The sequence below is a fragment of the Zootoca vivipara genome, chromosome 12 (assembly GCF_965207765.1).
Source record: "Zootoca vivipara chromosome 12, rZooViv2.hap1.1, whole genome shotgun sequence".
Lineage (NCBI taxonomy): Eukaryota > Metazoa > Chordata > Lepidosauria > Squamata > Lacertidae > Zootoca > Zootoca vivipara.
Window position 1 is genome coordinate 4,493,985 of NC_142595.1, and position 15,947 is coordinate 4,509,931.

General features: G+C 45.8%; 1 protein-coding gene across 3 annotated transcripts; it reads right to left on the reverse strand.

The window, feature by feature from the left end:
• Positions 1–513: 513 nt before the first annotated feature.
• On the reverse strand, positions 514–12,170 carry PDCD6 (programmed cell death 6). 3 transcript variants are annotated; one of them, XM_088655931.1, is made up of 7 exons: positions 12,011–12,170; positions 11,814–11,875; positions 7,826–7,870; positions 7,348–7,402; positions 3,591–3,749; positions 1,603–1,712; positions 514–903 (listed from the first exon to the last, which is right to left on the reverse strand). In XM_088655931.1, the coding sequence occupies exons 4-7, from the start codon at positions 7,385–7,387 to the stop codon at positions 805–807; spliced, it is 408 nt and encodes a 135-aa protein (XP_088512057.1). In that variant the 5' UTR covers positions 7,388–7,402; positions 7,826–7,870; positions 11,814–11,875; positions 12,011–12,170; the 3' UTR covers positions 514–804. The 3 variants fall into 3 exon arrangements, with proteins under 3 accessions (XP_088512057.1, XP_034992081.1, XP_034992080.1); XM_035136190.3 differs by lacking the exon at positions 7,348–7,402 and having other exon boundaries at positions 3,597–3,749; XM_035136189.3 differs by lacking the exon at positions 7,348–7,402.
• Between the last annotated feature and the right edge of the window lie 3,777 nt (positions 12,171–15,947).

Genomic DNA, 15,947 nt, shown 5'->3' on the forward strand with positions numbered 1-15,947 from the left:
TTCTGTACTGCCTCTTATTTTCAAAGTGACTTTTCCTGATGGTATCTGAAGAAGTGTGCATGCACACAAAACCTCATACCAATGACAAACTTAGTTGGTCTCTAAGGTGTTGCTGGAAGTAATTTTTTATAATTTTCCCCCTGATGGGTCTATTTATACCCTGTCCCCTGTTCCTAACCTCACCATTCTTCTGGGCTTTGGTGGATATTGGGATTATTTTTTTGGCCATTCTAATACCAAGGCAAACTAAGCACTGTATAAGTCCACTACTAAAATGACAAATGTGGCCCTTCCACAACTATGGGATCTCCCCCTGCTTCTTCTACCTTGCTGTATGCAGACAAATGCAGGGAGGATGAGCTGGAGCCGCTAGAGTAGAAGTGCCTCCATGCAACCAAATGGATGCATGATGTTGCCCCCAAAGGAACAGAAGCGTGCATCCCTCCAAGTAACTCACAGCTATACAGCTAAAATGCCTATGAATTTTAAATCATCCTTGACATGGACACAGGATACAATTCAGGCTTTTTTTTAATCTATAAAAAGGTAAACAAGGCACATGCATTGCTACTGTTTGGCATTTCAAAAAGTTCCAAAACATTAATGTACATAATGCAATGCTGAGTCGAAGCAGCAGGTGATATTGGACATGATTATTAGTAATTATTATTATTATAGATAAAAATGATATACTTCTAAACATCCTCTCTACAACATTTGAGAGAGTGAGAAGCTTTCCATTTATGTTTAGGAATTGGGCAGCTGGCAACTCTGATCCTCATTCTAGTGCAACAGTTTTTGCTGTCATACAACACTGAAGACCATGGAGAGATACTGTTCATAAGACACTTGGATCCAGCCATCCTGGTCAGTATCATAGCGTCTGAAGACATCTGTCCATTTCTGAAAAGAACATGTTAAAATAGATTTACCTATAGATGAAACTACTGAGTTCTTCTACTGAAACATAGCTTCCATTAGTGAAACAGGAATTGAAGCTGAGCAAATCTTCATCTGAATTACTAGAGTACATAATCTAAAGGAGTAATCTAGAGCAGTGTTTCCCAACCTTGTGCCTCCAGCTGTTTTCGGACTACAATTCCCATCATTCCTGACCACTGGTCTTGCTAGCTAGGGATGATGGGAGTTGTAGTCCCAAAACATCTGGAGGCACAAGGTTGGGAAACACTGATCTAGAGGATTCTACTTATAAATTCCTTATTTCTACTTATAGCTAGTCCTGGAAAAATTATTCACTGCTTGCTGCTCATTGGAACAAAAATGCTGATGGTGCAGTCTTTAAAGCCACACTTTTACTGCATACTATATTAAAATAAACAGTAACTGGCATCTTCCTGAAAAATCAGATTTTACAGATTGCACAAATAAAGGTGAAAAAATAAATACTTAAGAAACTGGAAAGCACTGAAAAACAAAACCATCACTAAATTCAAATCAGCAATGGGTTTTCTAATTACTGTACTTGACATACATGCTAAACTTACTGTTACTTGGTCTTTAAGGTGCTACTGAAGGAGTTTTTTTATTTTACTGTTACTTGGTCGTTCTAAATTGTAACTATTCAGCAGCCCAGTTTGTTACCTGTATGACAACACAACACTGGATGAAGTCATCAAAAGCCACTTGTCCTCTTCTTTGTCTGTCAAACTTCTGAATAAGGAGATCGTAGAACTGGTCAGATAGTCGATAACCTTGAAAGTATTGAAGGTATTCAGGAGCAAAGTAAATAAAAAAATGAAGGTCTATGAGTCTTTTGTGTTATGGATTAATTAGGGAATGATATGACACTGCAACCAAAACCAAAACCACACAAAACGCCACCAAACAATACAACAAAGTCATAAACACTACAGGAGATTCATGCAAACTCAAGAGGACAAATTTAAATCCAATAGCAAAAATGTGTTGGTAATGAAAACAAGCAGATGCTATGCTGCACGCATAGTGTGATCACCTTACTTTCCAAATATGAAGGCAAAGGTTTATTAAAATTAGGGAAAAACCAAATTAATTTCATTGATGGAATGAACAACATACTGTCTAATAAGCAATGATGGAGCCTTTGGCAGAAATTAAAAATCCTTCACCTTTGCCCAGTCTTTTCGCAGGTCTTCAACATTATGGCAGGGGTGAGGAACTAGTGTCCTGTGGACCAACTCCCCATTTATGAACGCTCTATTTGCATATGACCATGCACACGCATAGTGCCAGGATTCCAGAAGTAGATTCCAGAAATGTGGAGCATTTAGAGTATAGCTTTTAGCGTGCAGGGTGCAATATCCTTGATAATTCTTGAAATACTAATTCCAACAGTGCAATTCTATAAATGCCTACTTATTGGAAATCCTCCGAAGTTCAGTGGAGCTTATGCCAAGGTAAGTGAATATAGGATTGTAGCCATAAATACATTCTCTCCAGCTGTTCCTTGGTAATAACTAGACCAAGGTCTTAGACTTTTAAATTAGTAAAGGTGATATGAAGCTATTTCCCCAAACTGCATCTATCTGTAAAAACTAGGAGGAAATTTATATATTGCAGTCTTGTAGCTTTTCTCAGTTAAACAATTACTCTAAAATGGTAACGTTGGGGTAGCATTTTCAGACTGCTTCTAGACTTACCTTCCAAGCCCCGGACTGCAGAATCCGGGACCGGCAGCCGTGTGACACCGAAAGTTGCGTCGACGCAACTTCTGGTGTCGCTCCGCCCATCTATGGGCACCAAAAATGGCTGCCGCCAACATCGGAAATCGCGTCTATGCACTTCCGGACATGCGTAGACACGACTTTCGAAGCCGGTGGCGGCCATTTTTGGTGCCCATAGAAGGGTAAATCAGAAAGAAAAAATGGCCGCCGGCAGGAGAAAATAATGGAGAAGAACGGGAGACGAAGTGATACGGGGGACCACCGGGAAAAGGTAAGTAAAAACGGGGGTTTCCCGGGGAAAACGGGGTACTTGGCAGCTATGCTTTTAGAAGGACCACAACCAAAACAAGCTCATTCCCTCTTTGGAATATTTCAATGTGATATGGTTTAATCCTCAGTCTAGATCAGGGGTACTCAACCTTTTTATACCTACCGCCCACTAATGCATCTTTCTTGATGGTAAAATTTCCTTACCGCCCACCAGTGCTCAATGGAAGGATTCAGCTTGTGCCATAGAACCCCCTACCGCCCACCTAGAATCATGAAATGCCCACTAGTGGGCAGTAGGGACCAGGTTGCCAGCCCCTGGTCTACAGCAGGGACATCCAACTCCCAATAGACTGCAATCTACTTACAGTACAAAAAAAACTGGCAGTGATTTACCCATTGTCGTTGGATGGACCAAAGTTTTTGAACCTTTTTTAGGAAGCCAAAGTTGTTGAGCTTTTTTGGGAAAGGCAAAAGTTTTTGAACTTTTTTAAGGAAGCCACAGGTTTTCCCCCCTTTTCGGGGGGGGGGGAGATCACTGAGGGGCCAAAGATCTACCAGGAACACCCTGCGATCTACAAATAGATCACGATCTACTTGTTGGACATGCCTGGTCTAGATGATTGTGATACATGGTCAATATAATTACAAACGAATTACCAAAACCTGTTAGTGCTTGCTTTAGTTCATGTTTGTCAATCATTCCTGAATTGTCTCTATCATACGTGCGAAAGACATTCTGCCAGTCAGATACGTATTTCCAGACTCCTGTGAATTCATTGAAGTTCACACCACCTTTGTTCTCTCTGTCAAACATGGCTGAAACAAACATTCAGAATATTAATTCATTTAAGTTACAGAATGAGACACCAATCATTCTTTTATTACATTTCTGTTAAGAATAGGAGACAGGAATAACTGAAATACCTCATTAAAAAGTTTACCATATGGATTTTTCCCTTTCAATGTAAAGAAAAACAAGGAACAGTGGTAGAAGCAGCCCTTACGTAAACAGATATGGGTTCTAAAAAGAATTCAGTATAGTCAACACTTTTCCTTGAAGAGGTGTGGATGCACACGAAAGCTCATACTCATACCAGTGACAAACTTAGTTGGTCTCTACGGTGCTACTGGAAGGAATTTTTTTTATTTTATTTTTACTTTTCCTCGAATAAAGGTTTCTAAAAGGGTGGCTCTTCTCAATGCACCAGAAGTCCACAGATTCCCAAAATGGAATCTAAAATACAGTGGTACCTCGGTTTACGAACACCTCGGTTTACGAACTTTCGGTTTACGAACTATCCTAACCCGGAAGTTAGTAAACCGAGGTGCCGGAGGTCTACTGAGTGTCCGATGCCTTCGGGGAGGCCGGGCCTTCGCTCCGATGCCTCCTGGAGGCCCGCAGCGAAGGCCCAGCCTCCCCGAAGGCATCGGAGCGAAGGCCAAACCTCCCCAAAGGCAGCGTCGGATACCTTCGGGGAGGCTGGGCTTCGCTCCGATGCCTTTGCGGAGGCTGGGGAGCCGCGAAAGCGGTCCCCGGCCTCCGCAAAGGCATCAGAGCAAAGCCCCAGCCTCCGGAAGGCATCGGAGCCGGGACTTCGCTCCGATGCCTTTGCAGAGGCCGGGGACCGCTTTCGCGGCTCCCAAGCCTCCGCAAAGGCATCGGAGCGAAGTCCCGGCTCCGATGCCTTCCGGAGGCCGGGGAGCATTTCCGCGACTGGGCTGTGCAGCCGCGAAAGCAGTCCCCGGCTACCGGAAGCCGGGGACCGCTTTCGCGGCTGCACAGCCCAGTCGCGGAAACGCTCCCCGGCCTCCGGAAGGCATCGGAGTGGCTTCGCTACGATGCCTTTGCGGAGGCCGGGGAGCACTTTCGCGACTCTCCCCGGCCTCCGCAAAGGCATCGCAGCGAAGTCCCGGCTCCGATGCCTTCCGGAGGCCGGGGAGCGTTTCCGCGACTGGGCTGTGCAGCCGCGAAAGCGGTCCCCGGGAACCGGAAGCCAGGGACCGCTTTCGCAGCTGCACAGCCCAGTCGCGAAAGTGCCCCCCGGCCTCCGCAAAGGCATCGGAGCGACTTCGCTCCGATGTCTTTGCGGAGGCCGGGGAGCACTTTCGCGACGCTCCCCAGCCTCCGGAAGGCATCGGAGCCGGGACTTCGCTCCGATGCCTTCCAGAGGCCGGGGAGCGTTTCCGCGACTGGGCTGTGCAGCCGCGACAGCGGTCCCCGGCTTCCGGTAGCCGGGGACTGCTTTCGCGGCTGCACAGCCCAGTCGCGGAAACGCTCCCCGGCCTCCGGAAGGCATCGGAGCCGGGACTTCGCTCAGATGCCTTGGCGGAGGCTGGGGACCGCCTCCGCAAAGGCATCGGAGCGAAGTCCCGGCTCCGATGCCTTCCGGAGGCTGGGGCTTTGCTCCGATATCTTTGCGGAGGCCGGGGACCGCTTTCGCGGCTGCAGCCCAGTCGCGGAAACGCTCCCCAGCCTCCGCGAAGGCATCGGAGCAAAGCGGTTAATCCGTTCTAGGGGGTGTTTTTCCTCGTCTAGAACGGATTAATCAACTTCCCATTACTTTCAATGGGAAAGTTCACTTCGGTTTACGAACACTTCGGTTTATGAACAGACTTCTGGAACCAATTGTGTTCGTAAACCGAGGTTCCACTGTACTACTACTCTCACAGGCAAACCATGAGCCCATGACCAAGTGCTCACTCTTAAAAAAGTTTTTGGGGATGAGGAAGAATATGATCAAACAGGTGAGATCCTGTTTTAGGGCCTACTCTATGGCAGTTACTGCAGCCAAAGGAAAATCCTATTTCTACACCAATATGTCTTAATGTAGCTCAAAGGGGCCTTGTCAGGTGGTTAGCAATCTGCTTAATAAAGATCTGGTAGAGAACATCAGAACCAAAGAAGTCCCATTGTGATCAGTTTGCATTACATTTGGCAGATTCAATTGCTCATATTCACTCCACTTAAGATGCCACAATTTCAACATCACTAGAAGTGAAGGCAGTAAATATACCATCTGGCTGCCTTTCAGCTACTATTGTCTGAGGAAGTGGAGAGGGATGAAACCAACCATGCACTCCTAGGTTCCTTGCCCATCTCGGCTTCTGAAAACTTGACTCACCTTCAGTGAATATCAGCTGGGGAATGGCGATGTCCCCTTTTGTTTTTAAAGGAGAGAGAATTTTTTAAAAAAAATCTAAATCTGGATCCTAAACCTTTGGAAAATCTCTAATCTGCCATTTTAAAGCAATACTTTGCAACACACCCTGATTTGATCCCTTCCAGCCTGGTATGGAACAGAAACTGCTTTGGTCATCTCCCTGGATGACCCACTGAAGAACAGATGGGAGAGAAAAGTGCAAACCTGATGGGTCATCTTAACTTTTCACAAGTTTTCCACTTCAACCATAGAATCCTTGTGACATCACCCTGGGAGCATTCTTTTGCAGTGGCTTTGGTCCTACCTGGAGGGTAGGATCCAGAGGGTGCCGTTAGATGACTTCCATTTTACTTCATGACCTTTGGGATGCCACAAGCTTCTATTCTCTTCAATATCTACATTAGAGGTAGGAAACCTTGAGTGCTCCAGATGTCAAACTCCCATTAGCCCCAGCAACAAAATCATGGGTATGGTCACCTGGAGGTTTGGGCAGAAGTGCCATCAATTTGCAGATGGCACTAAGCTTTTATCTTTTATATTCTAATCCCAAGAAGGTGGTGGAAACACTAAACAGATTTCTCCAAGCAATTTTGGTTTGGATACGGGCACTGTCTCGAGACAGACGGATGCCAACAACCAACAAGCTGATACTTAAATCTCTCATTTTGCATTAGGATAATGGAGTCCTCAAGCCTGCCTGCCTTGTTCTATCTACTGAAGGCAGTTCTTCCAGTGTTCTGCCCTTTGTCAAACCTGAAGTCAAACCTTTGTCAAACCCTGCATGCACTGGTTGTATAGTAAACAAGTGATTTTATCAATAAAAACAGATGGGTTCAGTCTCAGCTTTTGTCTCTTCACTTTCTATGAGTTGTTGGAAGGAGCAAGCAGTGTTGACACGGTGTTCAGGAAGATTTGTTCTCCATCCACAATTAACCCATGCTTCAAGATAGCTCGGCTTCAAGATAGCTCGATTTTCTTAGGAATCTGTATACACTCAACAAGGACAGTTGTTTCATCCACATTGTTTCTTGAGGATTCTCTGTTCTTGAAGTTTATTATACTGCTCTCTGTTTGTCGTCCTCAATGTCAATCCTGTAGTATGGCTTCAGCTTGAGAGGACACACCTTTCAGAGCTATGCCAAGGTCAGTGGTTGCCTGTCCATTTGCTTCACCTCTGGATAACGTGGGTTGCTATTACCCATATGGTTCTGCACACACATAGACCATGAAAAAACCAACCCCCGAATGCTTACCTATAACTGGTTCTTCAACTGGTGATTTGTACCATCGCATAACCAGACTCCTCCACTGCAGCAGTCAGTAAAGGAAGAGTGGAAAGTTGGGGTCACACTGCCCTGAGGGCAGACATCCCATAAAAAATCTGCCATCTAGCTCTAGAAATTTCAAGATTGTGCTCTATGCAACCGCAGAATCCATGTGAAAAACCACACATATGACTACTCAAAAGCAACTCAGTAAAAAAGCAAGCAATGCATTTTAAACAAGGAGTATTTTGGTTCCCATTGCAGATATTAATCTATGTAAATAGTAATGGGTTAAGAGGGCAATGCAACTGGACGTCATTTCAAACAAAATATTCTTCCAGTTCTCACCACTGAAACTATTTTGTTCAACTATTTTATTAACATACTATGAACCACCTAAAAATGCTGCTTGTGAGTTCAACCCGCCCCCCCATATGTTAAAAGTATGATATTATGAATCACTTACATATGATAGATCTCACAGTTGCTGGATTGAATGGAGTCCATGTTCCTAGAAAAGAATGGAAGCAAATCGTTAAAAAAAAAATGTTTCGTTAAAATATGCATACAGGAAAAACTAAGTGTTATGAACTCTTGAAGATGAGAGGATAAGAACCATTAAGACAGAATCAATACTGATTCTCCCTCTCTCCCCACCATTTTTTTTAGCTTTATATGATAGAAATATTCCTTTACTAATAATTTACAAAATATTATACCGTTTTAAAAATATTGTAGGGGGTTGGACTAGATGACTCTTTGGGGTCCCTTCTAAGCCAATTCTATGATTCTACATGCTATCATTCTTACAGTATACAGTGGAACTTCGGTTTATGCGTACCTCCGTTTACGAACACCGCAGACCCGGAAGAGTTTACATCCGGGTTCCGCGGCGTCGGATGTGTAGACACGATCTGCGCAGCTCGCGCATGTGCAGAAGCACTCTATTGGTGCTTCATGCACACGCAGAAGTGTGCCTTCGGCGAGCGAACGCCTCTGCGGAACGGATTGCATTCGCAAACCGAGGTACCACTGTATTAAAGACTGCTTCATCCCAATTCAAAAAGTAATGAATCAAGGAATACAATGCTTTCCCAACACTGCTTTGTGCAGCTCCTTGAGTCGTAAAAGCCAGATGCTTCTCAGGATCCTTTGAGCTGCTGCACAAACTCAGGACCCAGCACTAAGCAGGATTGCTGCCCCCTCACACCAGCCAATACAGAAAGTGATTCTGCTGAGTTCAGGCAAGGAGCTCACTGGTGCACTAAGGAGGGGGTGATCCTGCTTAGCACTGGTCTCAGGAAAGCAAATGATACACCAGCTAGCCAGCTTCCCTTTTAAGCCTGATCTTCCTGCAATCTTTGAGGAAAGTAGAAAGTCTCAAAGGCTTACGTTGCCTTCCCTAGTAAGCCCAATCGTGGTGCACTCTTAAAGCCTTTGGGGGCCTCGCTCCCCCCCTCAATAGGCAGCAACACCAATTAAGGCAAGAGGAACAACCAGCAGGCCCAGGCAACACAGCAGTTTAGCAAGCCACTCTGTAAAGCTCCTCCCAAGTTGTGGGGTAGGGCTTGGCACAAACTATGGAGTGAGAAGATGCAAAGGGAGGGGAGGGATAAATAGGAAGGCAGTATTTAAGAGTGGAGAGAGCAGGTGCAGTAACCCTTAGTATTGCACATCTCTGTTAACATATGGATAAGGGTAGGTAGCCGTGTTGGTCTGGATCGAAGTAAAATAAAAAAATTCCTTCAGTAGCACCTTAAAGACCAACTAAGTTTTTATTTTGGTATGAAAGCTCATACCAAAATAAAAACTTAGTTGGTCTTTAAGGTGCTACTGAAGGAATTTTTTTATTTAACATATGGATAAGAATCATAGAGTTGGAAGAAGCTGAGACTGGACTGCACAGCTATAGAAACGCCTGGCTAGCAAGTCTATGCATAATTGGTCAATGTCTGGTGTTGAGTAACAGGAGGTCTGAATCAACCCTTCATGATCATGTTAGTTCCTTTAAATTCAACTGCTTTCAATATATCAATGTAATGGGATTCCAAGCATCTGAGAATAATGACCAGGAGGTTGCTTTTGTCCAACTTGTTACTTTCAAAAGCCTCCCTTTTCACACACTACTCCAAGTTTTGACTCTGTGTTCTCCTATCTTGCCAGCTATCACCTAGAGCAGTGTTTCTCAACCAGTGTGCCTCCAGATGTTTTGGGACTACAACTCCCATCATCCCTAGCTAGCAAGACCAGTGGTCAGGAATGATGGGAGTTGTAGTCCCAAAACATCTGGAGGCACACTGGTTGAGAAACACTGACCTAGAGACAAGAATTCCCCTTAATACATGCTGGGTTACCTCTAGACTTGTAATAATCAAAGAATAATCAAGGGCAACAATTTTGCCCCATACTTTCAAAGGATATTCAAGTAGCAGCAAACCACAGAGTCCAGGGCTTGCTGATCAGGTCAGCGGTTCGAATCCCTGCAACGGGGTGAGCTCCCGTTGCTCGGTCCCAGCTCCTGCCCACCTAGCAGTTCGAAAGCACATCAAAGTGCAAGTAGATAAATAGGGACCGCTCCAGCGGGGAGGTAAACGGCGTTTCCGTGCGCTGCTCTGGTTCGCCAGAAGCAGCTTTGTCATGCTGGCCACATGACCCAGAAGCTGTCTGCGGACAAACGCCGGCTCCCTCGGCCTATAGAGCAAGATGAGCGCCGCAACCCCAGAGTCGGACATGACTGGACCTGATGGTCAGGGGCCCCTTTACCTTTAATAATTGTGATGTTTTTTTAAAAAAAATACTTATTACATATGTATACTCCCCTATACCCATAGGTTTATAATCAAAAGGGTTAGTTATGCTGGATTTTTCTGACATTAATACTTACATGAAGGGCCCTATGCACTTCAGAGACTGATGCTTTTTCTGCCTTACATTTGTTACGTAACCTTCAGTGGTTACATTGCAGCATTTTTCTACTCCAATATTCCCCTTATTACATACAATTTTCTATCATGAGCAACAATCATATTTTTCCCACTGGGTACACACAGTGGAAAGCCACAATCAAGAAAAAAAATACAGATGGACAGAGTATCAATAATAAAATTATTATATTATTATTATTAACATTTGTGTTTCAGAACAGTGTAGTGTACTGTTTTTTTGTTCTCCCAATAACTGTGCAAAGTTGGCTATGCTGTAAGATTGACCCACTCCACCTTCACAAAACACAAAGCTTTAGGGTTAAGCAAAGAACTGGTCCCCAGTCTCTCTAATCAAAGTTCGACCTCCTTTTTTGCCTTTAGAACTCTTAAGTAGCTACTTATTCTTCCCTGGCCTCCAAGGCTTGGGAAGCACTCTGTTCTGTCCACTTTGGCTAGAGATTGTTGGGAAGGCATAGGCAAACTCGGCCCTCATCTCCCATAATCCCTAGCTAACAGGACCTGTGGTCAGGGATGATGGGAATTGTAGTCCCAAAACATCTGGAAGGCCGAGTTTGCCTATGCTACCGTAGTTGTTGGGGATATGAAAAAGGACATTCTCCCCAATTGCAGTGTCTCTTTGGAACGCTCTTGCCTCAAGATACTGTATGTGAGATGACTTTCCCCTCAGGTGGCCAATTTTATTTTCAGTTTTGCTATTTCTCTGGGTGCCGTTTCCCTATTTGGGCAGTTTCATCTTATTGTGCAACATGGGTGTATTCTGAATTAAAATGAGACAGGTACGGCAGGAAGAGGGCATTTTCAGTGGTTGCTCCGGGGCAAAGTTGGAACGTCCTCCCTAGAGAAGCTAGACGGCTTGTTCCAGCAGGCTTTGGGGAACAATTGTCTGTATGTTTTTAAAGCTAAGAGAGTTAGTTTCAATTCTATTAATGTTTAATTCTTTTTTAAATGATTCCCCCTCCCATTATTTTTAGCTGTTTACATTTCTATCTGTACACCCAGGGGGAAAGGCAGGATATAAAGAAATTAATAAATAATAATAATAATGAAATATAGCTTTAATTCTCTCAGTGTTTAATTTTTCAATGCTTCCTCTCTATGTTTTAGCTGTTCTCATCTGTAAACCACCCTGAGTCCACGTCACGGGGGGGGGAAGGTTGTATATAAATTTATATAACTATAGACAGTAATATAGTTATTTAATTATAATTAATATAATTTATGTTATATTTATTAATATAAATAAATTTATAATTTACAGTCACCGCAGTTTCTCTCTCTCTCTCTCTCTCTCGTTTGAATTAAACCCTTTAAAAGAAAAGGTTTGTTTCACCCGCCCGCCACCCACCGCCCTGCTTCCAGCTGTTCCCATTTCTATCGCTAGGCCGCCCTGAGTCCCCGCCAGGGGAAAAGGCGGAGTACAAACAAATGGACGCCAAACCGTGGCGGCGCGAGAAGCGCGGGGAGGCGCCGGCCAGGTAGGCCGCGCCGCGGGGAGGCCTCTTCACCCACCGTTGGAGAGCGCTTGTTGGAGCTCCACTTCCGAGATGACGCCGCTGCGGTCCTTGTCGACCCTGAGGCAAAACACAACAACGAGCAGCGGTCACCACGGGCGCGGGCGGCCGAGGGCGAGCAAGGGGCGACCCCGGCCCATGCGAGTCCCCTCCGGGCCAGGCCTCCTCCTCCTCCTCCCCAAGCCCCTCGCTCACCTTTGGAAGACGCCCCACAGGAAGTTCGCGTCGGGTCTCCCCATCGCTGCCATCGCCCAGGCTGGACGCGGGCGAAGGAAAGCGGACGCTCCCTCGGGGACCTCGGGTTCCGGGTCTGCAGCGAACAGGAGCCGCTTCTTCTTCTTCCTCCTCCTCCTCGGGCCACGAGAAAGAAACGCCTCGGCGCCTCAGCTCCTCCTCAGGCCGGCGAGGAGGGAGGGAGGGAGAGAGAGAGCGCCGCCTTTCCTCGGCAGGGGGCAAGCGCCGCCTCAAGGCGCGGGAGGTTCTTCGCGCGCGCTCGTCTCGCTGCGCGCGGACGGCGGTCCCGCGGCGCCCGCGTGGCATCTGCTCGTGGGGACGGACGCGTGCAGGGTCGTGGCGGAGCTGCGAGCGGGCAGCCGCCGCGAGACGCGCCTCTCGCCGCGGAGGTGTTCATCACGAAAAGCCACATCCGGAGCAGGGCAGTTCGGTGCTGGTCGTCGCCTCACCTGGAAAAGGACCTTGCGGGATTAGAAAATGATCTTTTATTATTATTATTATTTTATTTATGATTTTCAGTTTTATACATTTCCATAACTTTACAATCGTTTTGACATTTCAAAGCTCGACTTCCTTCCCCCTTTCTGCGGTTCCTTAAATTTATTTTTTATATTTTCTGCGTATCCCAAATTAACTTATTTTACTCATTTGTTCCTCTACTTTAAATATATACTCTTATAAAACTGCCAATGTTCTTACCTGTTTACAGTTTATTTGTAAACATTCAATTAGCCATTTCCATTCTTTTATAAAAAGTTGCTTGTCCCACCGAAATGATTAATACTTCCCCTTGAGCAGGCATGTCCCAAGTTCGTTTCGGGGGCTTAATCTGGCCCGCCAGTCTGTTTAATCCAGTTCATGTGGTGGTTCATTTCATGGGGTAAAATCCTTTTTAAAAAAACCTCCCCTTCGTCGGCCCTCATGGCCCTTCACTTCATCAAATCTGGCCCCCTTTGAAAAAAGTTTGGACACCACTGCTCTTGAGGAAAGGCTGGGTATTTGAGGTTTCTTAGTTTATAGAAAAAGCGAGTGAGAGGTGGCGGCATGAGAAAGGTTTATGAAATGATGTGCGGCATGGAGGAAGCACAGAGGAAAGCAGTCTTCTTTCATAACTCGGGGACATGCAGTGCAGCTGAATGTGAGAAGATTCGGGACAGATAAAGAACTTCCTCTCGCATCGCGTAAACTGTGGAACTCCCTCCCACAGGAGGCAGTGATGGCCACCAGCTTGGATGCCTTTAAAAGAGGACCAGAGAAATTCGTGGAGGAGGAGGAGAGGGCTATCGATGGTTACTAGCCATGCGGGCTGTGCTCTTCCTCCACTGTTGGGGGAACCACTGCTTCTGAATACGTTGCTATAAATCACACACAGTGTGTTGCTCTTGTGCTCATGTTCTGCTAGCTGGTTTCCCACAGACATTTGGTTGGCCACTGTGGGAACGGGATGCTGGACTAGATGGGCCACTGGCCTGATCCAGCAGGCTGTTCTTATTTAGCATTTTAGCATAACTGTGACTGGGCAGCAAGGAGAAACATCTGCACTCAGACAGACCAGCAGGGCAGGCAGCTGTGAAGGCTGTGAAGTTTATATCCTTCCCAATTCATAGCCACCTAAGAAGCCTTATGCCAAGCCCATCCAGCTCAGTATTGTAGACACTAGTTGGCAGGGGGCTAGCTGGAGTTTCAGCCAGGGATACTTTGATGCTGATTGGTTTATGTTTCTTTCATTCACTGCCACTTGGAAGTACACAGACATCCGTTTGGTTTGGTTATTTAACTTAACCTGCTTCTACAATTTCCTTTCTTACATACATAATCAATGTATTTTGCTTTGTATCTGGTGACCAATTTCTATTATGTTATTCTTAATAAAAATTATACTGGATTATAAATGTAAACACTCACAAGTTTCAATGCTGTTGAGTTGGAAAATGAATGGGGTCTTAGGAGCCCGTTTTTAAAAAGTTCTGTGTTTCTATAACAGCAGCTTATGGTAACTTACAAAACGGTTCACAACTATGGTAGTACAGACCCACTGGAGGGCCCTAGTTTGGGCCTATGAGGGTGCATGTCAGTTGCTGGAGCCTGAGGACATGGATAGGGTACTTACACCTCCCTCAATCCCTGCCTATTGTGGCTAGTGAAAAAGGAGCAGGGTTGAGTGGGTGAGTCCAGAGAGTTGAAATGCCCCATTAGGGGAGGGTGTTATGCCAGCTTGCTGTGAAATTGGAAGTGGTGTGGTCCCTCTTTTTCCCATTACAAAGTTTATGGAAAAAATTAAAAACAATTACCAAACACGAAGTGTTGACTTCCAAGATAAGTACATGTGCAGATTTTAAGTCTTGTATTCAGTCATCCACATGACATCAAAAACATGGGAACTCTTTTACAATACAGATTCAGCTCACATTGACTCTGAAGAATTAAGATTATTTCTTTATAGTGGCTGCTGTGACTGGGGACAAAAGGGCGATTACTGCACTATTGTTAATAAACAAGATAACTTGAGAGCATACAGAGTCAAATCCCTCTTTCCTTGTTATTATCCATCTCCAATGGTGAATTAAGTGCTCCATAAGGGCTGTATTCCAACATATATTGAGTCCAAGCTTCTGTGGTAGGAGAGGGTATCCCTCCCCCCGATTGGAAGCAACTATTTATCTTGCTATCATAAGACCCACTCTTTATGGTCCCTCCTGAGAGTCCTACATTGCAGGGGGTTGAACTAGATGACCATTGGGAACCCTTCCAATTCCACAGCGTTTCACACCAGCGACCTTGGTGTCCTGCAATGTCTCGAGGAGTCACTGTATTACAATGGTTCTCCTCTTACCTGCAGCATAATTACCAGAAAGTACTGTGGGCAGTTGATTGACTCTGGCTTTTGAGTTGTGGGGTCCCACAATGGTCCATTCTATCTCATATGCTATTCAAAATCTATGTGAGCCATCACCTGGAAATTTGGAGTACATAGTCAACAGTACGACACACAGCTCTGCCTCTCCATTCCTTTGCTTTGTACTAACTGCAGTTTCCGGGCAGTCTTCAAAAGTCAGTCCTCACATATGAACCAATATAATCTGGAGGTTACCAGAGCATGGGTAAATGTAGTGAGGGTGTGTTGCAGGTGATGTACCAGGCTTAGGTGGTGAAAGACACTATGCCACTGATGGTTCTTGGGCCACTAGCAAAATTCCTGGATCGATGACAGTCTGATTCAGTGTCAGGCAGCTCCTATGTGTTTTGTTTAGGGGCACCAAGTACAGTATAGACCAGGGGTGTCAAACTCAAATTCATCGGGGGCTGCATCAGCAGTTTGGTCACCCTCAAAGGGCCGGTTGTGTCTGTAGGACTATGTGTCCACTCTTTATTATCATAAATTATTGTCACTGCATTCAATTATTACTGTTTTTTGTAATAATGTAAGCTCATTCCCGCCCCCACGCAGATCACATTCCTGCGTCGTGGCATGTGTGTGGGAGGGGATGTAAACGAGGGAAATTTGAACAAAAGGTGGGGATCGACGGCTTCCGGGGGGGGGGGGCTCAACTAAACCTTCGGAAGGAAGGAGAAAGCCACTGCTGGGATTAAAAACCTGCAGATGGAAAGAGGCCTTCCCTCTCCCGCCCTGCACACACCCAAACCCCGCTAGGCAGGATGCCACACGCTGCAACCCACCCCATGCTTTGGAGAGGGGCAGGAACATGCGGTGCAGCGCCAACTCCCTGCTTTGATTTGGAACCTCCCTCCTCAGCGCCAGAGTCCCTTCCCCTCGCGCTGAGGGAGGGCAGAAGATTTCCTGAGGAGGAAGGCGGCGGCAGCCCCAGTGGACGTGCATCTTCGCCTCAGAGCTGCTCTTCCCCCCACCCGCGCTGTTGTCGTCTTCGCTGCCGCCTCT

Excerpts from the sequence above, each read along its gene's own strand:
- PDCD6 (XM_035136189.3), bottom strand. The coding sequence starts at position 12,063 with ATGGCAGCGATGGGGAGACCCGACGCGAACTTCCTGTGGGGCGTCTTC. Across the intron at positions 3,750-7,825 it reads AACTGTGAGATCTATCATAT|CCATGTTTGACAGAGAGAAC; the intron begins GTAAGTGATTCA and ends TGTTTGTTTCAG. Across the intron at positions 904-1,602 it reads AGTGTTGTGTTGTCATACAG|AAATGGACAGATGTCTTCAG; the intron begins GTAACAAACTGG and ends TGTTCTTTTCAG.